Below are 24766 nucleotides of genomic sequence, written 5' to 3'. Positions count from 1 at the left end.
TGTAATATATGATATATAAAAATTAATTTATTATAATAACAATTATTTATATACTTTACATTAATTTTATTTTATTTTATCATAATATTAAAAATAGTTAATTTATGACCTAATATTAAATCAAAATCAATAAATAGATTTTTTTTGTATGTTATCATAATGAACTAATTAAATAAACTATTATATTATGTAAAACTTATTAGTGATATTTAAAAAAAACTTTTAAAAAATATATATATACAATATATATATATAAATGTATATCTATAACACAATATATATATATATATATATTTATGTCTATTTTTAAGTCTATACCGGTATTTACTGCATCTACTAATGGGATATTATATAATGTAATAATAATAATACTATTAATATATATATATATATATCAAATGTATTGAATACCTGTTGTGTTATCTTTTATTTTGTTGAAAAAAATAAAGTATACATAAAAAGCAGCTCAAAATAAATAGACTTTTTTTCTATTAATTATTTAAGTAATGTATTTCCCCACTACTGATAACAAACTTGAAAATCAATTTTATTATTTTTTAATTTAGCAAAAAAATAAAAAAAAAATAGAAAATTAAGAAAACAAAATTAGACCACAAAAATACATAACAGTTATAATAGTTATTATTATTATTATTATTATTAGTTTTTTGGATAAGTTTTTTGTTAGTGTTGTTGTTGAAAGTGAAAACTAAATAATTAATACATTATATAAAATTATTATTATTATTTTTTAAAAATTAAATAAAAATAAAAAATGTCGGCTAACGGTAATGATATTGTCATCAGCGGTATGAGTGGCCGCTTTCCGATGTCGGACACTGTCGACGAGTTGGCCAAAAATCTTTACGCCGGCATCGATATGGTTACCGAAGAGGACGGCCATCGGTGGCCAAAAGGTTAGTGAAAAAAATTTAGTTTAAAAAAAATATTTTTAAATATATATTATTTTTAAATATATATATATTCATATATATATATATATATATGATATATAATAAAAATTCATATTTTTTAGAAACTGTAATATTATTTTTATATAAAATAAAATATTGATATTACTATTACTATTTAGATTATAACCCAGCACAAATAGAAAATTTTTTTATAATTTTCAATTAATTAACTTTTGTTATATATATATATATAACTTTTAATTTTGTAAAAAACAATAAAATTAAATATTAATTAAAAATTTCTATTTAACTTTTATTATTATTATTAATATTACATTAGTAAACTGTAGTTAAAATATTATCATTTTAATTAATTAAATTTATTAAAGTTATATTGAGAGTTAGTAGCCCGTTTTCCATCAAATAAATTTTTATTTTATATGTATATAATAAATTTAAAATGAAAAATCTAAAAAAGTAAATAATAAATATTTTATATTATTTTTTAAACAAATAAAAAAATTATCTTATATTTTAATATATATTGATATTATTATTTCAAAATATTATATATATTTTTTTGTTTAATTAATACTATATTTATTTTTTCTTATTAATACTATATTTTTTTATCTTATTAATACTATATTTATTTTTATTTATTAATACTATATTTAATTTTTTATTTATTAATACTATATTTATTTTTTCTTATTAATACTATATTTTTTTATCTTATTAATACTATATTTATTTTTATTTATTAATACTATATTTAATTTTTTATTTATTAATACTATATTTAATTTTTTATTTATTAATACTATATTTAATTTTTCTTATTAATACTATATTTAATTTTATTTATTTTTTTATATAGATTTATATGGTATGAACAGCCGAATGGGTAAAATCAAAGATTACAGCAAATTTGACGCCACTTTTTTCGGGCTTATGGAGCAAATGACCGAAATATTGGACCCGCAGTCGCGTCTACTATTGGAGGCCACCTATGAGGCCATTGTCGACGCAGGTCTGTCCCAAATTTGTTATCATATTTTTTAATTAATTATATAATATATATATATATATATAACTCAATAAATCTATAAATTAATTTGAAATACATTTTCAGGTAAATATATTGTAATTTTTTTCTTTAATAAATAATAATTTTTGGATATAATATTAAACTGTAATTAATTAATATGTTATATAAATAAATAATTATTATTATATAAAAACAAATTAATCAGGCTAAATAATAATTCACAATAATATTTTTTTTAAATATCTATAAAATATTGTTATAGATTTATAATAATAAAAAATTGCTGATCAGTTATTAAATAGTTTTTTTATTTTAAATAATTATAAAATTATATTTTAATTTATTATTATTATTATTAGTATTAGTATTATAATTACAATATTTGCAATTTTCTACATAGCGCTATATACATTAATTAAATTATAAGTAATATTTAATATATATATATATTTTTTTTTAATAATTAACAATATTATATGATTTAATAATTTTTTATAAATAAAATTTTTATTTATTTATTTATTTATTACACATACTATTGGGTTAACAAAAAAATTGATTTTTTTTTAGGTATAAATCCACAGTCGATGCGCGGCTCGCGTACCGGTGTCTACATCGGTATGTCTGTCTATCCGATGATTGACAACTATCCGGAGGAACACCAGCCGGATCTGGTATCCAATAAACAGTCGACAATGTTTCAGCTGATGGCCGGTATGCGCTGTCTGTACGCCAATCGGATATCCTATGTGTTTGACTTTCGCGGTCCGTCGCTGATGGCCGACACGGCCTGTTCGGCCAGTCTGACCGCATTCAATCTGGCCTACAATGACCTACGACTAGGTATGACCCATATATATATATACTGTGTATATATATGCTGTAATTTGTAGGTTATCTCGGATGGGGGTGAAAGGGGTGTCTTGAATACAGTCTATATATTTATAGTCTATATATACAGTCTATATATACAGTCTATAGTATACAGTCTATAGTATACAGTCTATAGTATATGTATATACAGTATATACATGTATACACAGTACAGTATATACATGTATACACAGTATATACATGTATACACAGTATATACATGTATACACAGTATATACATGTATACACAGTATATACATGTATACACAGTATATACATGTATACACAGTATATACATGTATACACAGTATATACATGTATACACAGTATATACATGTATACACAGTATATACATGTATACACAGTATATACATGTATACACAGTATATACATGTATACACAGTATATACATGTATACACAGTATATACATGTATATATACAGTATATAGATATAGTATATGTATACTGTATATATATACTGTTAATAGATTGTATATATAGACTGTAAATATATAGACTGTATCCAAGATATCCCTTTCCCCCCTCCCCATCCTAAATAACCTAATTAATTGCTTATATCCATTATACACACATAGGAAACACCGATTATGCCATCATTGGCGGCACCCATATGACACTCCAGCCGTTTATACTGCAGATGCAACAGGAATCGGGTCTGTGTTCACCGCGTGGTGTGTCGGCAGTACTCGACCAGTCGGCCGACGGTTTTGTCAAAGGCGAAGCCGTTGTCGTACTAGTACTACAACGTCGACCGCAGGCCCGCCGAGTGTACGCCCGTGTGCTGACCTCGCGGTTGAATATTGACGGCAAAAAAACTATTGGTATGTTTTATCCGTCAGCCGCCGCACAACAGGACCTAATGGTCAAGTCGTACAGTGAGGCCGGTATCGATCCGCTAGAGTTGACCCTATTTGAAGGTCATCTAACTGGTACTAAGGTATTGACTACCAGTCCTCTACAGTATATATATATACAGCTATATATAATGTTATTTTATCTATAGGCTGGCGATCCCCAGGAGGTTAAGTCCATCTATAAGGCCTACTGTGAACTACCCGGTCGTACCGAACCGTTGCCATTGGGTGTACTAAAGAGTAATATCGGCCATACAGAGGGTGCGTCGGGTTTGGCATCAATTGTCAAAGTTATCATTGCCTACGAAAACGAGTCGATACCGCCCAATATTAATATGACCCAGCTCAAAGATGAACTGAAAGCCTACTGTCCACCATTGATGCCCATTACTCAACCCTATCCATATAAACCAGGTTAGTTGACTATATATATAAATATCAATTAAATATGCAATTAATAAAATATTATACATTATTAAGTTATAATGTATTAGACATTATAATTATTATTATTAATATTATTTTATTTGAAACACTAATAACTAAACAGTAATATGCTTATATAAATAAATATGTAAGTATTTTATTATTTTATTTAATTAACTTTTTTTTTAAAAAAAATTATTGATTATTATTTTGTTTACCAAAAAAAAACTGTAATATCCTATATAAATAAAATTATTGATTTACTTAATTTTTATGTTATTTATAATTTAGTTTTCAGATCTAAAATTCAATTAGATTTTAATTTTTTTTTTATATATTAAATTTATTTCATTGACTATTAGCTATATTATTTATAAATAATTATTATTAAATAAAATTAAATAAATAAAACAAAATAAGTTAATTAATAAACTATTATTATTAATAATTTAAATATAGTGTTTGTTTTTTATTTATTTATTTGTTGTTGGTAGTTTTTATATAATTAAAACTATACTAGAACTAAACTGTAATATTAACATAGCTAAAAAAAAATTATTGTTTAAATACTTTTATTTTTTAATATTTTTATAGAATATTACTAACTGGGAAGAGTATGAAAAAAACAAAATTTGTTTTTTTTAATGATAAGTGCTATATATATAAAACACTAAATTTGTTTGTAGTTACAGTCTATAAGGTAATTAAATTCAATTATTTAGTAAATCAAATATTTTAATTTATTTTTATTACAATTATGTCCTTTTAAATAATATTAATTATTAAATTATAAATACATTTGATTTACTTACATGGTCAGTTTAATTATTAACGGTCAAAAATGACCAGTGGTCACTATGTAGTAATATTTATAAAAATTAATTTATAATTGTTTAAATTAAATTGTTTTAACTTGAAATAGTTATAAAAATTTGATTTTAATATTTAATTAATAAAAATAATTGAATTTAATTACCTTATAGACTGTAACTACAAACAAATTTAGTGTTATATATATATAGTACTTTTCACCAAAAAAAACAAATTTTGTTTTTTTTCATACTCTACCCTGTTTATTAACAATTATTTAATAATTTGTATTTTTTTAAAAAAATTTTTGTTTAGTATTTTAAATTATATATATATATATTAATTACTATTAATTTGTTAAAATTTTTATTATTGTCTATATAAATGTTGTCTATAAAATGTATAAATATAAAGGTATTGCCGGTATCAATAACTTTGGCATCGGTGGTGCCAATGGACACGTACTACTTGAACCAAATTACAAACTGTTAACCGATGCCGACTTGTCGATAGCCGATCCCATACCACGTTTGGTCAACATTTGTGGCCGAACCGAATCGGCGGTCAACTATATTATGGATTTTATTCAACAAAATCCTAGACGTGTGACCAAACAATTTTTGGCACTTTTAGCCGAAACCATGAGATATACACCGGATATTAATTCATCGGGATTTCCCTATAGAGGTAAATGTTTAATGATTTTTTTTTTAAAAAATAATAAATAAAATTAATAAATATTTTTATTAAATTATATTATTATTTTTATTTTTATTTGTAAAACTATTAAAAAGCAATTTATTTCTGCAATATGTTTTTTTTTAAATAATCTAATCTAATAAAAAAAATTAATTGTTAATTTTTTTAACAAAAAAAATTGTTACAATTTTCTAGTTTATAAAATTTATAATAATTATTTATTTTATTTTAATTCACTTGTCGAAGATTTTTAATAATTTTTAAAAATTTAAAATTAACTTATTTAATAAGTTTTGATTTTAGTAAAAATATATTAATATAATAATTATTTTATTATCAAGTTAATATATTTATATATTAATTAAATTAATTAATTAAGAAGAATTATAATTAAATTATTAAAATTTATATAATAGTCAATAAAACTAAAATAAGATTTTTTAAAACATTCTAATTATTAATACATTATAATAACTTTATTGATTTAAATTTTATTATCAAATAATAATTTTTATTTTAATTTATAACTATTATTTAAAATTATAAAACAATTTTAATTCTAAATAAATTTCTATTTTAAATAAATAGTACAATTTAAAAAAAAATTAAATCGGTCCGCCATTTACATTCTATTTAAAATATGAATCAAACTTTTAAATATATAAAATTACTATTTTCTAAATTTATTACAGTCATTTTTTCATTATTACTTTAAAAAATTAATTATTTTGTAAAATTTAATATATATATAAACCTTATATATATATATTTGGATAATAAATTTAACTATTATTATTTTTAAAAAATAAACTAGGTACATTGTTTATTAAGAAAACCAATGGCGGCGACACCCATGTCACTGATGACGGCAACAAACAATATGACTATCGGAGACAATTGGGTTTTATGAGTCGGAAAACACAACGTCCACTGTGGCTACTGTTTCCCGGACTGGGCGGCCAATGGCCGGGTATGGCCCGGGCATTGATGCCCGTCCAAGTATTTGCCGATAAACTTGGGGAATGTCATCAAATACTTCACGAGCTGTTTGGTGTCGATCTCAGACATATACTACTCGCGGACGACCCCTTGGCTATCGCAACAATGACTGCTAAGTTTATATCGACTACCGCTATGGAGATTGCATTGTACGAAGTGATCCGATCGTTGGACATCCCTATCGCGGGTATAATTGGCCACTCGTTTGGCGAGATTGCTTGCGGCTATGCGGACGGTTGTCTAACGACCAGACAGGCTATGATTGTTAGCTACTATAGAGGTTCGGTTACCGAAAACGACCCATTGATACCTCCGGGTTTGATGGCAGTGGTAGGACTGTCCAAATCACGACTACAACCAATGTTACCCCAGGGTGTTAGGATAGCCTGTAATAATTCAAAAGATAGTGTAGTTATATCAGGTATTGTATGACTTTCCTCTCTCTCTATATATATCTAACATATACTGTACTAATAATAATAATAATAATAATAACTTTTTATTTTTAAGGACCCGTTAAGCAAATGAAACAAACTATTGAACAATTATCGGGTAAACAGGTGTTTGTCCGCCAATTGGACAGCAGTGGTATACCCTATCATACAGACTATTTGCAATCATCGGCCGAACCTATGCTCGAGGCTATCAAACAATACATACCGGCGCCGAAACTGAGATCTAGTAAATGGGTGTCCACTTCATTGGTGGCAAAACCTAATATAGACAACACTAATGACGATCGGCTTATGTATGCATCGGCCGAGTATTATGTCTATAATCTAGTAAATCCAGTGGAGTTTTACGACAAACTCTCGGCGTCCATACCTACCGATGCCGTAGTACTAGAACTGGGACCGCATGGGGTGTTCAAAAAAGTGGTCACCGAAACACTGGCCGACCAAACAGTGGACTATCTATCACTTATCCAACGGGACCAAAATGACCAAAATTTGGATCGACTACTCGCAGGTATCGGCCAACTCTACCAATACGGTTATAATCCATGTATTGAAAACCTGTACCCACGGGTTGAGTGGCCAGTCGGTCGATCGACACCATCAATAGGTTCGCTAATCAAATGGGATCATAGGGTTGACTACGAAAAGCTCAGGTATCCGACGGTCAACTGTCGCTATACGGCCGGCGATATGAATGTCGAACTGATGTTGAATACGAAAGACGAGTCATACTATTTGGATCACTCGATCGATGGCCAACCGGTGTTTCCGGCAACCGGTTATCTGATGCTAGCCTGGCGTCAGTTGGCCGCTCATTGCGGTAAATTGTGGACAGAGGTACCGGTTGTTTTCGAGAACATACAGCTACGTAGGGCTACCTTTTTGCAGGACAGTACCACAACGATGCTTAAAGTCAAATATCATCCAAACACAGGTTAGTTATTATTTAATTAAATATATAATTAATTATTATTCTAATTATTACTTAATTATTACTTAATTATTATTTTAATTATTAATTATTAATTAATAATTTTTTTTCTAATATTTATAAATATAATGTAATTAATTAAAAAATAATATTAGTTTTTAAAACTAGTTTATTTTTAATTATTATTATTAGAATATTAAAAACACTATTTAAAAACTAATAATAATAATATAGTATTTAGATATTTAGATTAATAGTCAAAATATATAGATATAATACAGTATATAGGAAATAGTAGTTATTTTTTGTAGTAAAACTGTAATTATTATGAAAACTTTAAATTTTAACACAATTAAAATAAACATATAATATATATTGTCTAGGCAAGCCAAAATTTTGTTTTTTAAATTTAATAAAATAAGTTTATTACTTTAACATTAAGTTTATTATTATATAATTAATAACTATTAGTATTATTTTTTTATATTTATAATATACACTTTATTAAATAAAATTGTAATAATACAATACAATATTGTTTTTTAGACATAATATATTTATTTTGTTTTGTTTTTATATATACTGTATATATATATATAAATTTGTAAAACTGTAATTATTTTGAAAACTTTAAATTTTAACACAATTAAAATAGTTATATATAGTAGATAGTGTTGGAAGGTCATAATGTTTTTTTTAAAAATTATAATATAATAAGTTTATTACGGGAGAGTATGAAAAAAAACAAATTTTGTTTTTTTTGGTGAAAATCGCTATATATATAAAACACTAAATTTGTTTGTAGTTACAGTCTATAAGTTAATTAAATCTAATTATTTAATAAATTATATATTAAAATAAATTCTTCATTACAAAATATCTTTAAAATAATTTAATTTACACAATTGTAAATAAATTTTCATAAATATTTATACACAGTGACCAATGGTCATTTTTTGACCATTAATAATTAAACTGACCATTTAAAATTATTTTATAAATAAAACGTATTTATAATTATTTAAATTAAATTATTTTGAAGATATTTAGTAATAAAAAATTGATTTTAATATATAATTTATTAAATAATTAGATTTAATTAACTTATAAACTGTAACTCCAAACAAATTTTTTGACCATTAATAATTAAACTGACCATTTAAGTACGGTAAGGTATTTATAATTTATTAATTAATATTATTTAAATTGATTTAAAAGTTATAATGATAAACTATAATGTATAATTTATTAAATAATTAAATTTAGTTAACTTATAGACTGTAACTCCAAACAAATTTAGTGTTTTATATATATGGCACTTTTCACCAAAAAAAACAAAATTTGTTTTTTTTCATACTCTCCCTTTTATATATATAGCGATTTTCACCAAAAAAAACAAAATTTGTTTTTTTTCATACTCTCCCGTTTATTACTTTATAATTATATATAATTAATAACTATTTTTAATATTATTTTTTATATTTATAATATACAGTATATACTAAATTGTAAATACAAAACAATATTGTTATAATCAGGGAGAGTATGAAAAAAAACAAATTTTGTTTTTTTTCATACTCTCCCTTATAATCATAATATATTTATTATAATTTTTTTTGTAATACTGTAATTATTTTTAAAACTTTAAATTTTAACAGAATTAAAATAAATATATACTGTAAATAGTAAAGGTTGAAAAAAACATTTTTTAAATAATTTAATATAATAAATTTATTAGTTTATAATTATATATATATATAATTAATAACTATTTAATATTATTATTATTTTTTATATTTATAATATACAATATATACTAAATTGTAAAAATACAATACAATATTTTTTTTCAGACATAATATATTTATTATAATTTTTTATTTGAAAAAAATTTATCTAGGTGATTTTGCCATATCGGAAAACGATAATGTATGTGTAGTAGGCCGGTGCCGGTTAGGAGCCGATGATGACCTACTGGTAGCACAAAATCTAGTACAAGAGGTCGAGCACAGGTATACAACCGGAACTACTGGTGAACCTATAGGTAAATATCGGTTATCGAGAGCCGATATCTATAAGGAGTTACGGATTATGGGCTACGACTACGGACCGGCATTTCAACGGTTGGTTAGCGTAAGCACCGCCGATACTTTTGGCCAGTTAGACGGTACTATTGAATGGGACGGACGTTTTGTTACCTATTTGGACGCAATGTTACAGTCAATGGCCCTGACTGTACCGTTCCGGAAACTAATGGTACCCGTAATGATGAAATCCATACGTATTGATCCGCGGGTATTGTTTGCGGCCATCAAACGATACCGATTGGTGACAACGGCAGCGGCGGCGGACAACAAATCACTGTCGGATAATAAATCGTCCGATGATTTGAATTTACCGTTTAGTGGCGATACTCAGGAACCGATAGATAATGAGGACAGGGATCAGTCTACTACTACTACTATACGGGAAACTATGGGCGAAATATTTACCGAACAATACGATAGATTTACCGAAAGATTTTGTGTCTATCGGTCTCGGTTGCCGTTTGTTTTCGATACGGACACCAAATTGTTGGTCACCTACGGTGTCGAAGTGGAAAATGTGGCCGCATTTCCGATACCGCGCCGTATGGATACTACCGATCTCGTAGTTGATTCGTATGAATTTCTGGCCAACAATGATTGTACGGCTTATATGGACGGATCCGATCAGCACCGGGAACTGATTGACTATCTAGAGGTTAGTTACTTATTATTATTATTTTAATTTTTTTTTTGAAAAAAATTATATTTTTTAAATAATATATTTAACAAAAAAAATACAGATTATTATTATTATTAATTAGTATTAATTATTTAAAAAAAAAATAAATTATTAATAATGCTTTTATTTAACTATTATTAATAATGTTTTATTTAACTATCATTAATGTTAAGTATATGTATTTAGTATATAAAATCTTTATTATAATAAAAAAATTAATAATAATTTTTATCTAATAATTAATAAATTTTGAAAAAATATATATTTAAATAATATAATTAACAAAAAAAAATAAATATACACATTATTATTTTTATTATTAATTAGTATTTATTATTTAAAAAAAAATAAATTATTAATAATGTTTTTATTTAACTGTCATTTATGTTAATTATATATTTAGTATATAAAATCTTTATTATAATAAAAAAAAATTAATAATAATTTTTATCTAATAATTAATAAATTTCGAAAAAATAAATTTTGAAAAAATATTTTTTTCTTAGTTATTTATAAACATTAAAAAAAAATAAAATAATAAACGGCGTTAAAGCAAGTCTAAAATGTTATTTTATTGTTTAATAAAATAATAGTAACATATAATTTAAAATAATAATACAGTTTATTTTTTTCATTATTTTTTTAAAAAAAAAAATTACTAACAAAAATATTAAATATTATAAAAATTAATGTTTCAATTTTTTTTAAAATTATTTTTAAATAAACTAAAATATTTATATAATATAATAATAATTTTTATGTGATTATTACCTTAACGACTATTATATGAAATATCAAAATTATAATTATTTATTTATTTTTGTAAAACTGTAATTATTTTAAAAATCCTAATTTTACTTTTATATAATTAAAAGAAATATTTTTTTTTTTTTAGTTTCTAACTGAAATCATTATTTTAATTTAATTAAATAATTGTTAAATATTTATTTGTTTAGTTTTTTTCTATAAAAAATTTATATTATTATAATCTATAAATTTAGATAAATTTAGTTTTCTTTTGTGTTTTGTATACATTATATAATTTAAAGTTAATTATTAAAGTTATTGAAAATATAATATATTTTTAAAAAATATTTATTTATTTATTTAAACTAATTATATCATAGTTAAAGTTTGTTTTATAGTTAGAAAAATAATTAAATAATTTACATTAAATTGTTAATTTCAAATTTTCAACAAAAAAAAAAATTATGTCCTATTTATTGATTAATTGTTATAAATATTTTTTTAAAAACTAATTGTTATATAAATTTAAATTATTATTATTTTATATAAAAAAAATATTTTTTTTATTTAAACAGTTATGCAAATCAATGGCTCTGAAAGTCAAACGAGAAATGTGTTTAAAACAAATGGTTTGTCAGTTTGATTGCAAACAACTCATTGATACGAAAACTATTGAAAATCTACGTAACGGTAGACAAGAAAATCATATAATTTTCAGATGGTTTGACCAATTGTTGGCCAAAGTTGTCGACATTAATCAAAATGTCGATCAACTAACTGATCAGCAATTATCGGCAGTTTTGGCCGAACTATCCGCTGATCGGGAACTGGATCTCAACAAAGATCTGATTAATCAATCGGTTGCCGAAAATGAACGTCTAGTTCGGGCACTGGTAGACATTGTTAGCGAAAATTTGTTACCAAAAAAAGAGTGGAAAGTATTGGAAATTAATCCGTCGGCGGCCGGATATTTGGCTCCCGAAGTCTATCAGCTGATGACCGGGTTTGCTGTCAATCAGGTATCGGTTGACTATCATATGTTGGTTGCCTGCAGACAGTCGGTTCCCGAGGAGTTCCGTCCGAATGCAGTTGAATGGCGTAATGTTGGGGAACGGGTGGCCATGAAATCGAGTAATCTGATTGTCTATAGAGATACACCTGATATTATGTGGACAACGGGACAGTTGGATATGTTTGTCAACGATATATCCGACTCAATACTGACCAACGGTTTTCTGTTGGCAATGTTTCGCTACCGACTAACCGAACCGGAACTGGCTTTGCAGTCATTACTGACCGCCACCACCAGTACTACGGGTACGGGTTGTAGTAGTGATAAACAACTTGTGGCCAGAATTCAAGAGTTTACCGACAAACTCTGTGGTCAAGGATTGAGACTAATTGCCCAGAAATCGGATACAATCGGTACGACTGGACTGTTGTTTCGTAAACTGCTGGCAAACAGAGATCAGATGGTCATACCCGACTGGGACAGGGATGTTATTAGGATTACCGATGATTATGGCCAATGGTTTGACAAACTAAAACTCCGTATGTCTGAAACTATAGACACTGACCACCAAAATAACCGTAATATTTGGCTAATAAATGACAACAACAACGATACCGATTCAACCGTCACCGGTATTATTGGTCTAATGAATTGCCTGCGACTGGAACCGGGTGGTCAACATTTAAGATGTATTATCCATACTAGAGGGGGAACGGTAGCCACTAAACAGCAGATAGACTTTCATGAAAAACCCTATTCAGATATTTTGGCCAATGATTTAGTTATCAATGTCTTAAATGATCGGCAAATAGTGGGAACCTATCGTCACCAGAGATTGTCTGGTCTAACCAAATCGGGTGACGACAATAAAATCCTATCCGATAACTATTATCTAAATTTAGGCCAAACCCGTGATCTGGCATCGCTTGAATGGTTTGACGGCAATAATATTGTGGCCAAACATGACCAGGACATGAACTATGACCTTAACAATAGTCAGGTCACGAAAATACCTGTCAATATCTATAGTTCGGGACTAACCTTTCACGATGTTATGGTAGCTACAGGTATGTACCAAACAAACAAAAAATATGACTTCCCATTGATATATACTGTATTGTTAGGCCGTATCCCCAGTGGACCGCAACTATTGTTTACCGATTGTCTGATTGGCAGCGAGTTTGCCGGCCGTAGACAAGACACCGGCCAACGGGTTATGGGTTTCGAAATGAGCCGTTGTTTTGCTACGGGTGTCAATGCAGGGGAAAACATGATAACCCGGATACCCGACCAGTGGTCAATGGTTGATGCAGTTACCGTACTGTCCACTTATAGTACAGCCTGGTATGGACTGATTGTCAGGGCTGGGCTGAAACGGGGTGATCGTGTACTCATACATTCGGCAGCCGGCGGTGTCGGTCAGGCGGCTATCAACATATGCCGATACTATGGATGCGATATCTTCTGTACAGTTGGTACCGAAGAAAAACGCCAGTTTCTCATCAAAGAGTACAGTCTATCGGGAGATAGACTGTACAGTTCACGTGATCTACAGTTTCGTTTAGCCGTAATGAAGTCCACTCGAGGTAAAGGTGTCGACATAGTACTGAATTCGCTGGCCGGCGATAAACTACTGGCCAGTTATGAATGTCTGGCCAACAGTGGCCGTTTTGTTGAACTCGGGAAATTTGATCTGGCTCAAAATCGCCAGCTGGGTATGTTTGATTTTCTGAGGGATATTAGTTTTATTGGATTGGCAGCTGATGTAGCTTTTGCTGAGCAACGGGATTTTGCTCAGAGATTTTTCCAATGGATGCACAGTAGTATGGCTACCGGTGCCGATGATGGTACGGGTGGTTGTGTCCGACCATTACCCCGTACAGTGTTCGAGGCCAGGGATGCTGAACGTGCGTTTCGCTATATGACTACTGGCAAACATATTGGGAAAATTGTTTTGAAAATCAGAGATGAAGAGGATAGGGAGGTGGAGGGGGAGGATAGCACTGGTAGCCTACAGTTGATACCGGCACCCAAAATGATGGTTTCCAAGAAAACCTATTTCAATCCAAACAAGTCGTACATAATAACAGGAGGTTTAGGTGGTTTCGGACTGGAACTGATGCACTGGATGTCCGGAATGGGTGCCAAACGGTTTCTGCTGACCTCCAGGTCGGGCCTACGAACCGACTATCAGCGCTATGTTGTCAACCGGTTTGTCCAGTTTGGCCAAACTATGCGCTATTTTGCCGCCGAGGTTCGGGTGTCGACTGCCGACTGTCTGACCAGTGATGGTTGCCGACAATTGCTCGGCGAAGCCCAGGAATTGGGTCCAATTGGCGGTATATTTCATTTGGCACTCCAACTAAACGACTGTCTAATGGACAGTATGTCGTTGGATAAGTTTCGGGCATCGGTTGATACCAAATACCGGATATTTGATAACTTGGATCAACTAACCCGCCGATCGCTGGACTACCCGCTCGATTATTTTGTTGTATTTTCATCGGTTAGCTGTGGTAAAGGTAATGCCGGCCAATCAAACTACTCCTACGGTAACTCTCTGTGCGAGCGCTTATGTGAACAACGGCGTCGGGACGGTCTACACGGACTGGCCGTACAGTACGGACCGGTTGGTGATGTCGGTGTGTTTGCATCGGAAACATCGGATCAGTTGCTGAAGTTTTCAACAATGGATAAGCAACGTATCAATTCGTGTTGCGATGTATTGGACCGGTTGTTGCAGATCAGGCAACCAGTGGTCACATCATATGTAAGCTAACGGTTCCCTTAGTATTATTAAAATATTGTGTGTATGTGTGTGTGTATGTCTAGGTGTGTGTCTATGTGTGTGTCTATGTGTGTGTCTATGTGTGTGTCTATGTGTGTGTCTATGTGTGTGTCTATGTGTGTGTGTCTATGTGTGTGTCTATGTGTGTGTCTATGTGTGTGTCTATGTGTGTGTGTCTATGTGTGTGTCTATGTGTGTGTCTATGTGTGTGTCTATGTGTGTGTCTATGTGTGTGTCTATGTGTGTGTCTATGTGTGTTTTGGTTTTTTTTTATAAAATTAATTATTTTATATTTAGTTTGTTAAGCTATTAATATAAGATTTTGACAATTAATTTAGTTAATTATTACAATATATTTTAGTTATAGATTTTTTTTTTTAAAAAAAAAAATATTAAAACTGTATTTTATATTAAAATATACGATATATTATTAATTAAGTAAATTAATATTTAAAAATTAGCGAGATCCGCTGCAATATAAATATTTTTTTTATATTTAAATTATTATTAAATATAATATTAAATTATTATTAAATATAATATTAAATATAATATTAAATATAATATTAAATATAATATTAAATATATTATTAAATTAAAAATATTTCATATATTATTAATATTTGATAGAATAATTAAAACTGTGTTTTTAAATAAAATATTTTTAAATTAATTATAAGTTAAATAGATTAAAAAATTTAAGATTTTTCGGATAAAATAAAAAAATGTTACTTAATATAATTTATTATTAATTATTTTATATTAATAAATCTAATAAAACTCAATTAGTATTCAATAAACATCAACACAAAAAAACATTAAAAAATTTTTTTACTATTATTGCATTATAGATGCATTAATTATGTGATTATTGCATTATATATTAAACTATAATAATTAATATTTAGCATTAATTAAATACATTTTTTTAACAAAAAAAATCTTATATCATAATATAATTTATTTATTTTTTTTAACTATAATTTATTTATTATTTTAAATATAATTTATTTATTTTTAAAAAATATAATTTATTTATTTTTTAAAATATAATTTATTTATTTTTCTAAATTAGTAATAATTTATATATTTTTATATGTATTTTTGTAGATAAAACGTACACAACAGCAACAATCGGGGGGTAAGTCGAAAAAAATGGTCCGCGAGCTATGGCGGGCATTGGGTATCGATCCCCGGTCGACACCCGATCACTTGACACTCGGCGAGATAGGACTCGAGTCTATGTTTGCCGTCGAATTACAACAGGAGTTGGAACGGGAGTATTCAGTCACCATAAGCTTGAATCATGTTAAGAGTATAAGCATCGGTATGTTAAAAGATTATGAATCGGGACGGGAGGAAAAAATACGTAAACATTTGGATAGTATTCGGGAGTTTAGGGCTGAGCTATTGAAATCACGGTTTGTCATACCGGGCGAACCGACTGTACGATTGAATACCGTAACGGCGGGTAAACCCATATATTTTATGCCATCAATTGATCAGAATTTCTATGCATACGAATCGATGGCCCGTAAGTTGAACCGACCGGCTATTGGCCTGAACTGGACACGTGAGGCCAGTCGTACAATCGGGTCGATGCGAGATATGGTTGCCTACTATAGCCAATTGTTGGACAAACTGGAGCCAACTAGTCGCCGCCGATACGATGTTTTCGGCTATTTTGACGGTGCCTTACTATGTGCTAAACTGTTAGCCAAGGGACGGGTAGATAGGGCTGTCATTGTCGATGTTATAGCCGATCACAAGTATATGGATTCAACCAGTAATCTAAAACCCGAACAGTTTATCGATTTCATTATGAAATTACTCAGTAAAGAGTTGCCCGATTCGCTCCGGGATCGACTCGGCCGTGAAATGTCTGGCTATCCCGATATGGACGCTAAGCTCAAGTATTTGGGTCAAGAGCTCCGGGATTTTGGTGGTAAAACATTTGTAGCACCAGATTTGGATGAAATACTTGCTAATATTTGGAAACGCTATCAAATGTTGATTGAATACAGGCGCTTGAAATTAGGTGGTGGTGGTGCTGGTAGTAGTGATGGCACTGGTAGTGGTAGTGGTTTGGCTAGAAAATTAAAATGGACATTGGCAAAAAAATTAGCTAAATTATCTGGGAAATTGATTATGATTAAACCGTTTAAATTTGATACAATAGATAACCTTGATGATTATTTGGATCGATCGCGTCAAACCTATTTTCTACCTGGTGCAAATGTATGTATAGTTAAATTGTAAACTTAAAAATAATTATTTAAGAAAAAATAGAAAAAAATTATTTAAGAAAAACTAGAAAAAAAATTATTTTAAAAGAAAAACTAGAAAAAAAATTATTTTAAAGAAAAACTAGATAAAAATTATTTAAAAAAAACAAGTAAAAAAAATTATTTTAAAAAAACTAGAAAAATTGTTAAAAAGAAAAACTAAAAAAAATTATTTTAAAAAAACTAAAATTTTTTTGTTGATTTTTAAAAAAAAAATTAAAATTTATGAAATGTATTTCTATAAAAACTAAAATTTTTTTTTATCAATTATAATAATTTTTTATTACTTTTATAATTTTAAGGAAATGATTGATGACACTAATACTACTCATACCGATACTATAACTGTTCAAACTGTTGATACACCAAATTCGGCACAATTACATACCGGTGCTATTGAAGAGCAAATTTTGGCCGCATTTAATAAACAATAATAATAACAAAATTATTAAAATAAAATTACAGTTTATCTAAATAGTACTGTAAATCAAGTGAATATCACAAATGTATAGTAAAGAAAAAATAAATATAAAAAATATTTTTTTAAGTAATTTTAAAAATAAATTTCATAACATTTAATAAATATCTTAATTTTTACTCTATTATGAGTTTTAATATTAATATAAAATTATGACATTTTTTTATTATTTTATTTTTTTATGCAAAACTATTCATTATATTCTAATAATCTTTTTATAAAATAAATTTTATTATTAAATTTAACATTTAATATATATATATATATAACATGTATTTAATAATATAAACATTTTTTTGTAAATATATCTAATAAGTAAATTAGTATAATGTATTAATTATTAATTATAATAAATTATTTACTAATTTACTAATTTGAGTATTAAACTGAAATTAATTAAAAATGATTTGCTTTAATTTAATTATTAAAATATTAAATTAGATAAATAGACTCCGCAAAAGTTATTAATTTTTCAATTTCTTTAATTTTTTTTAATTAAGATTAAAAAATTTAGGTAATAATTTTTAATAGTTATTATCCTATATAAATAAATATGGCTGTAAAGTATAATGTATATTAAAATACATTTAAAACTCAATGTTAATTGATTATTATTAATAATATTTACTAATATAATCATTGAAATGTTATTTAACTAAATTATTAAAATATTAAATTAAATTTTTAGTAATGCAAACCCGTAAAATAATTTAACAATTATTATAATAATTTTACTTAATTAATTTTAAATATGTTTTTTTAAAATTTAATAATTATAATTTATATTTTTATACAAACTCAATAAACAACCTGGATAATTATTTTAAATCGCTGACATTAAAACTTATTTTCTAAAAGGTGCTATTATACATTTATTTATACATAAATTATAATAGTAATTTTATTGTATAATTATATAATATTAGATTTGTAAATGTATTAAAAATTATTATTAATTATTATATTTTGGTTTTTAATCAAGATTTTATTTATTTACTGTAATTATAGTTTACTTTATTGTATACAAATATTGATTTTTGTACATGATTAAAATTAAATTTAATTAAAAAAAATCATTAATCAAAAATTAATATCTTTGTATACAGTATTTATTGTATTATTGAACTGTAATTAATTAATTCTATTTTAATCTAATAATTAATTATGAAAAATATTATAATAAATAAATAGTTCATTAATGATAAACATAATTTTTAAAACAAAAATAACTTATTTATATATTATTAAAATAAAATCTTGATTTACTTAAGTTTAAAAAATTATTTAAAATTTTATTTAATTGTTTATTAATTTTGTTATACTAATTGATTAATAAATAATTGATTAATCTATTTAGTAATTAAAATAATAATTCATATTTATATTCAAAAAAATTATAATAAAAATCAAGTTTTAACATATGAATAATATAAATACTTAAGTTGCATGAAAATTATATATGATATTTTTTTTATTTCAATTTACAGCTTAATTAAAAAAAATTAAAAATATTTAATTATTTTTTTTAAAACATTAATCACTCTAATTCAATGATTAAATATATAAATATTTTACAATAATAAATAAATTAAAAAAATATCAAATAAAAAATTTATCTAATGAGTTCGGTTCTGATACCCTTATTAAATAAATTTATAAAATTTATAATTTAATTATTTTTTTATAAAATAAATTTACAGTATTTAAAAAAAATTAAATGATTATGTTAACTTGTAAATATTCAATACTAATACTGACTTAATTGATCCTATTTTAATTATAAATCAATTTTTTAGTCTAAATTTTTTCAAATATAAAAATGTATTACAGTTTTTTTAAATCATTTAAAAATATATATTTAATAATAATATTATATAATTATTATTATTATCTATAATTGGGAGATTATGTTAAAAATTGATTTTTTAAAACTAAAATATTTTTATATAATAAAAAGGTTGATTAAACAAATAATAAAATAAATACTTCTCACTAGAAATAAATTTTAATATAGGAAATTTATTAAAGTTTTAAAAATATATTTAATATAATATACTCATTATTATATATAATTATAATTTTATATAGTTTATTTTAGTTTTACAGAAAAATTATTATTTATTATTTTCAATAAAAATATCTGATTTAATTTTATTAATTTTTAAGTTTTAAATTGATTAATTTATTTTATGATTATTTTAATTTTATAAACAAAATGTCTATTATTTATTTTGTTATTGTTTTATTCAATTTATAAATTTAAACTATTAAATAAAATAATGATTTTTTTAAAAAAAAGTTAAAAATTACTTATAATTTATTAAAATATTGTTATTTATATATTTTATGCAATAATATAAATTATTTATTAAATTAATTATTGTATTTAATAGTATATATTTAAAATACATTTACAGTACAACATTATTATTAAAAAAAATTATAAATAGATATATATATGATATATAATATCTAACATTTTAAAAAAATATTATTTTTATTAGATTTTATTATATGTTTAATAATTTTATTGTAATAATTATTAAATATATTATAACAGTATTATTTTTTTCTTTAAATATTATTAAAAAAAATTACGCTATTTTTTTATCTTACGTCAATTATTTTATTAAATTTAATTTTTTTTAAATATGTTTTATTTAAGATTTTTATATTTAGCAATAAGAGTAAATGTATTTATTTTAATAAAGTTATTTAGTAATGAAAACAGTAATTTTAAAATTATTTATTATACAATATTCATTTTTAATTATTTTTTTTGTAATAATTTAATACTAATTATATAAATGTTTTGTTATACAAAAACAATTAGCAATTTTAATAATCAATAATTTAAATAAATTATAAATTGTTTATTTTACCGTATTATTTAATAGTGAAAGGTTCGAAATAGTTTTATTAATTTTATAAAAAAATATACTCTAAAAGTTAAATTAAAATTTAATTAACAAATTTTAATGCCTAATATCAAACTACTTAAGTTATATAAGTAATATTTAATTATTAATATACAGTTTTTTCAAATTTAACCAACAAAATATAATTAATGAAAATAAACTGTATTTTCAAAATTAAATATTAAAATTTATTAGTTTTTAAAGTATTAATATATTAGTTTGGTTTTAGGGTATTTTTATGTTTTAATAATTCACTAATTAAATTCATAATATTTTAATAGTTATATTTGGCACTGACTTACTAACAGCCTAACCGCCTACCCGCCCAACAGCCCCGTCGCGGATATCGATTATCGATATTTACCAAAACAGCCCCAAACAGCCCCGACTCACCCAAACAGCCCCAAACAGCCGGTTCAGGCGGGGCTGTTTGGGTCAGGCGGGGCTGTTTTTGTGAGGCGGGGCTGTTTGGTGCTGTTTTGTTAATATCGATAATCGATATCCGCGACGGGGCTGTTGGGCGGGTAGGCGGTTAGGCTGTTAGTAAGTCAGTGCCTTATATTTAAATGTATTGTAAATTAGATTAATTAAAAATTCTTTATGATTTTAGTTTTTTACAAATTATTTGATAAATTAAAAATTTATAAAAATTAATTATAATTTAATTTATTAAATACAATAGTATTCAATAACTCGATTAACCGTTAGATTATTTTGCAGTTAATTTATTGTAAAATATTATTTTTCAAAACAATAAAAACTTATACTAAAAATATAAATTTCAAAATATCATAAGTTAGCATATTAAAATTAAATATCAAATAGTAAAAAACAAATTTAATTCATAATATTTTTTTAATAACAATTTATATATTTAATTTATCTTATATTAATTAATTACATTATAATCTAGTTTACTTATTATACATAATTATATTAAATATAATTATTGTATATATAATTATTTTATATTTGTTATAAAAATAATCTAGCAACAACAACAAAAAGTTAAATATAAAATTAAAAAATATCTCCTTGTCTACTATAACTTAATTTAATTTATTATAATTTGAATATAATATTAAAATATTTCAATTAATTTAATTTAGAGTATAACTAAAGTTCAATTAATTTTATAGATTAAAAATCTTCTCATAAATATGTGACTAAACAATTTTTTTTCAATACACTGGATATCAATTTATCTGTTTGCTAAATTTTTTAAATAATAATTCTTAATTAGTTTAAATAACAACAAAAAAAACATTTAGATTATATTATTATTTTTCTCAATATAATAGTAAATATAAAATTTTTATTTTAACAAATAATTTAAACATTTTAACAGCTTATGTAATGCGTAGATCTGCTACACGTGCGTGTGCTAGCATGCGTGTCCACGCGTGTGGTATGACTTTGATTGACTGCTTGACTCTGCGGGACTCGGACTACCTGTCCGGTACTCTATCAACCTATTTTTTTGGTCCACCAACTGCCGGGTGACCACTGCGCTCAGGGGTGTGCGCAACGCTTATATATGGCTAACGAGAGGCGAGGGCTGACAACACGTGTCTTCACTTTCAGATCTACTTCACGGCTCTGATCTCGGCTTTACTTTCTTCTGAGGCTCCCGTCTATGGCTTCCGTCGGTGTCTTCGCGATCGTTACGCTTCCCTCATGACTCAGACAGCAATCAATGGTTAAATAGATTTATTATCGAAGTATTATTAAATGATATACAAATTGGTTAAAACATATTAAATAATAAAATAGTATTATAATAAGCTCCACTGCTCCGTAAGTGTTATTATTATTTGGGTTTCCGATATCGGTTCTAGTATGGCATCGGGTGCCTTCTCAACATCGGAGGACCGACGGGCGCTGATGGTGGACAATCCGATGGAAATGACGGCAACCATAAGTCCGATGGCGTGACAGTCGAGAAGGCACCCGATGCCATACTAGAACCGATATCGGAAACCCAAATAATAATAACACTTACGGAGCAGTGGAGCTGTTCAAAGAGCTCAAAGAGGGACAGCCGGCCAACGCAGCCATAGCATCGAGTCGAGGACCGGACGCGGAGTTCGACCGATATGTCCAGCGATTCGCGGGAGCGTCGGAAGGAGTACGCCCACCGTATACGGCACCAGTATATACAATGCCGGTCTATTATGACAACAAGCAGGCACCGAATGAGACCTACGGTCATCGATTCAGTTACCGTGGAGGAGCCCACGCTGATTGGCGGGGACACAATGCGAAGTAGTGGGAGATGAAACAACAGATCCACACACCCGTCCCGGAAAATATAAATATATTATTATTAATTAAGCTTTCAATTTGTTTTAATGTTTCAATAATTATTATAGCGTTTTATATGTAATTATAGTACCGGTGCTGACATCAGGAGTCACGTATTGTGAAACGATGAGATAGAGTGGGACTGCTTTGAGATTCAGTCGAGTGATAGCCTCAGTTGAGAGCAGTTGTTTATCAGGCCTTAAGATCAGGTCAGCGATCAGTAAGCCGTGACTCGTGAGGACAGCTCCGGAAGCATTCATTATTATAATACTATTTTATCATTTAATATGTTTTAACCAATTTGTATATCATTTAATAATACTTCGATAATAAATCTATTTAACCATTGATTGCTGTCTGAGTCATGAGGGAAGCGTAACGATCGCGAAGACACCGACGGAAGCCATAGACGGGAGCCTCAGAAGAAAGTAAAGCCGAGATCAGAGCCGTGAAGTAGATCTGAAAGTGAAGACACGTGTTGTCAGCCCTCGCCTCTCGTTAGCCATATATAAGCGTTGCGCACACCCCTGAGCGCAGTGGTCACCCGGCAGTTGGTGGACCAAAAAAAATAGGTTTATAGAGTACCGGACAGGTAGTCCGAGTCCCGCAGAGTCAAGCAGTCAATCAAAGTCATACCACACGCGTGGACACGCATGCTAGCACACACACGTGTAGCAGATCTACGCATTACATAAGCTGGTGGAGGTCGATCGCAGACCGATTGGTCATTTGTAATGCCGCAATACTGGGTAATAGTCAACCACCGATGCTTTTGGGAACAGATGTGATGCGTTCATTCCATTTGAATATCGATACACTTTCGATGACGATAGCCTACCGAAGAATAAAAGCCAGAACGCCGTATCAATTACGTGTCGCTAAACTAGAAGAGGAAAAGCTATACAACAGAGCGGCCTACGATCAGGTTGTGTTGGCCAGAAGATACATCACGCTTACCGGGAGGTCAAAACAGCACCAAAGCAGTGGCGAAAGTTAAAGACGTCACACCGAAACCGCAACCGAAGGAATCGCTGAAAACGAAGAAAATGTCTGCAGAGGAACAACGAGAGCAAAGCTTTAGGTCAAACACGGAGTATATTTCCCGTGAAATAAGAGAAAGTCTATTTATGTCAGAGAGCGCTCCAGAAGCCCCTGACAGTTCAATACCGTTAAAAAGCCTAACGTTTAGACCACAATACGTAAAGATAGCGCAGACAAAGGTCTTGAAGCCGAAAACAGATACATTGGTCGCGTGTAAAGCCATTGAAAGCGATCAAAAGGAAGCACTTATCGAGCCGACAGAGAATTGCCGTCTAAAATACTTAAAATTAGGAACTGGTATATTGCCGACAGGCGTCGATAATCAGCACATCGTAGTGCGGAACTGGTCGGATGAAGAAATAACAATAATGAAGAACTTCCAGATAGATA

General features: G+C 27.3%; 1 protein-coding gene across 1 annotated transcript; it reads left to right on the top strand.

Moving 5' to 3' along the window:
• Window positions 1-775: 775 nt before the first annotated feature.
• LOC128951576 (fatty acid synthase-like) lies at window positions 776-6982 on the top strand. Its single transcript, XM_054296822.1, has 8 exons — window positions 776-917; window positions 1795-1947; window positions 2536-2808; window positions 3436-3797; window positions 3864-4128; window positions 5365-5637; window positions 6464-6933; window positions 6977-6982. Exons 1-8 carry the CDS (start codon window positions 776-778, stop codon window positions 6980-6982), a joined length of 1944 nt encoding a protein of 647 aa, XP_054152797.1.
• Window positions 6983-24766: the final 17784 nt, after the last annotated feature.

The sequence above is a fragment of the Oppia nitens genome, unplaced genomic scaffold, assembly GCF_028296485.1.
Source record: "Oppia nitens isolate AA-2021 unplaced genomic scaffold, nextdenovo-longstitch-racon4-pilon3 scaffold1_pilon_pilon_pilon, whole genome shotgun sequence".
Lineage (NCBI taxonomy): Eukaryota > Metazoa > Arthropoda > Arachnida > Sarcoptiformes > Oppiidae > Oppia > Oppia nitens.
Note: the sequence above shows the minus strand (reverse complement) of the source record. Positions and strands in the feature narration are given on the sequence as shown.

Coding starts and splice junctions, on each gene's coding strand:
- LOC128951576 (XM_054296822.1), top strand. CDS start 776: ATGTCGGCTAACGGTAATGATATTGTCATCAGCGGTATGAGTGGCCGC. Junction 918..1,794: donor CGGCCATCGGTGGCCAAAAG/GTTAGTGAAAAA, acceptor TTTTTTATATAG/ATTTATATGGTATGAACAGC. Junction 1,948..2,535: donor TGAGGCCATTGTCGACGCAG/GTCTGTCCCAAA, acceptor ATTTTTTTTTAG/GTATAAATCCACAGTCGATG.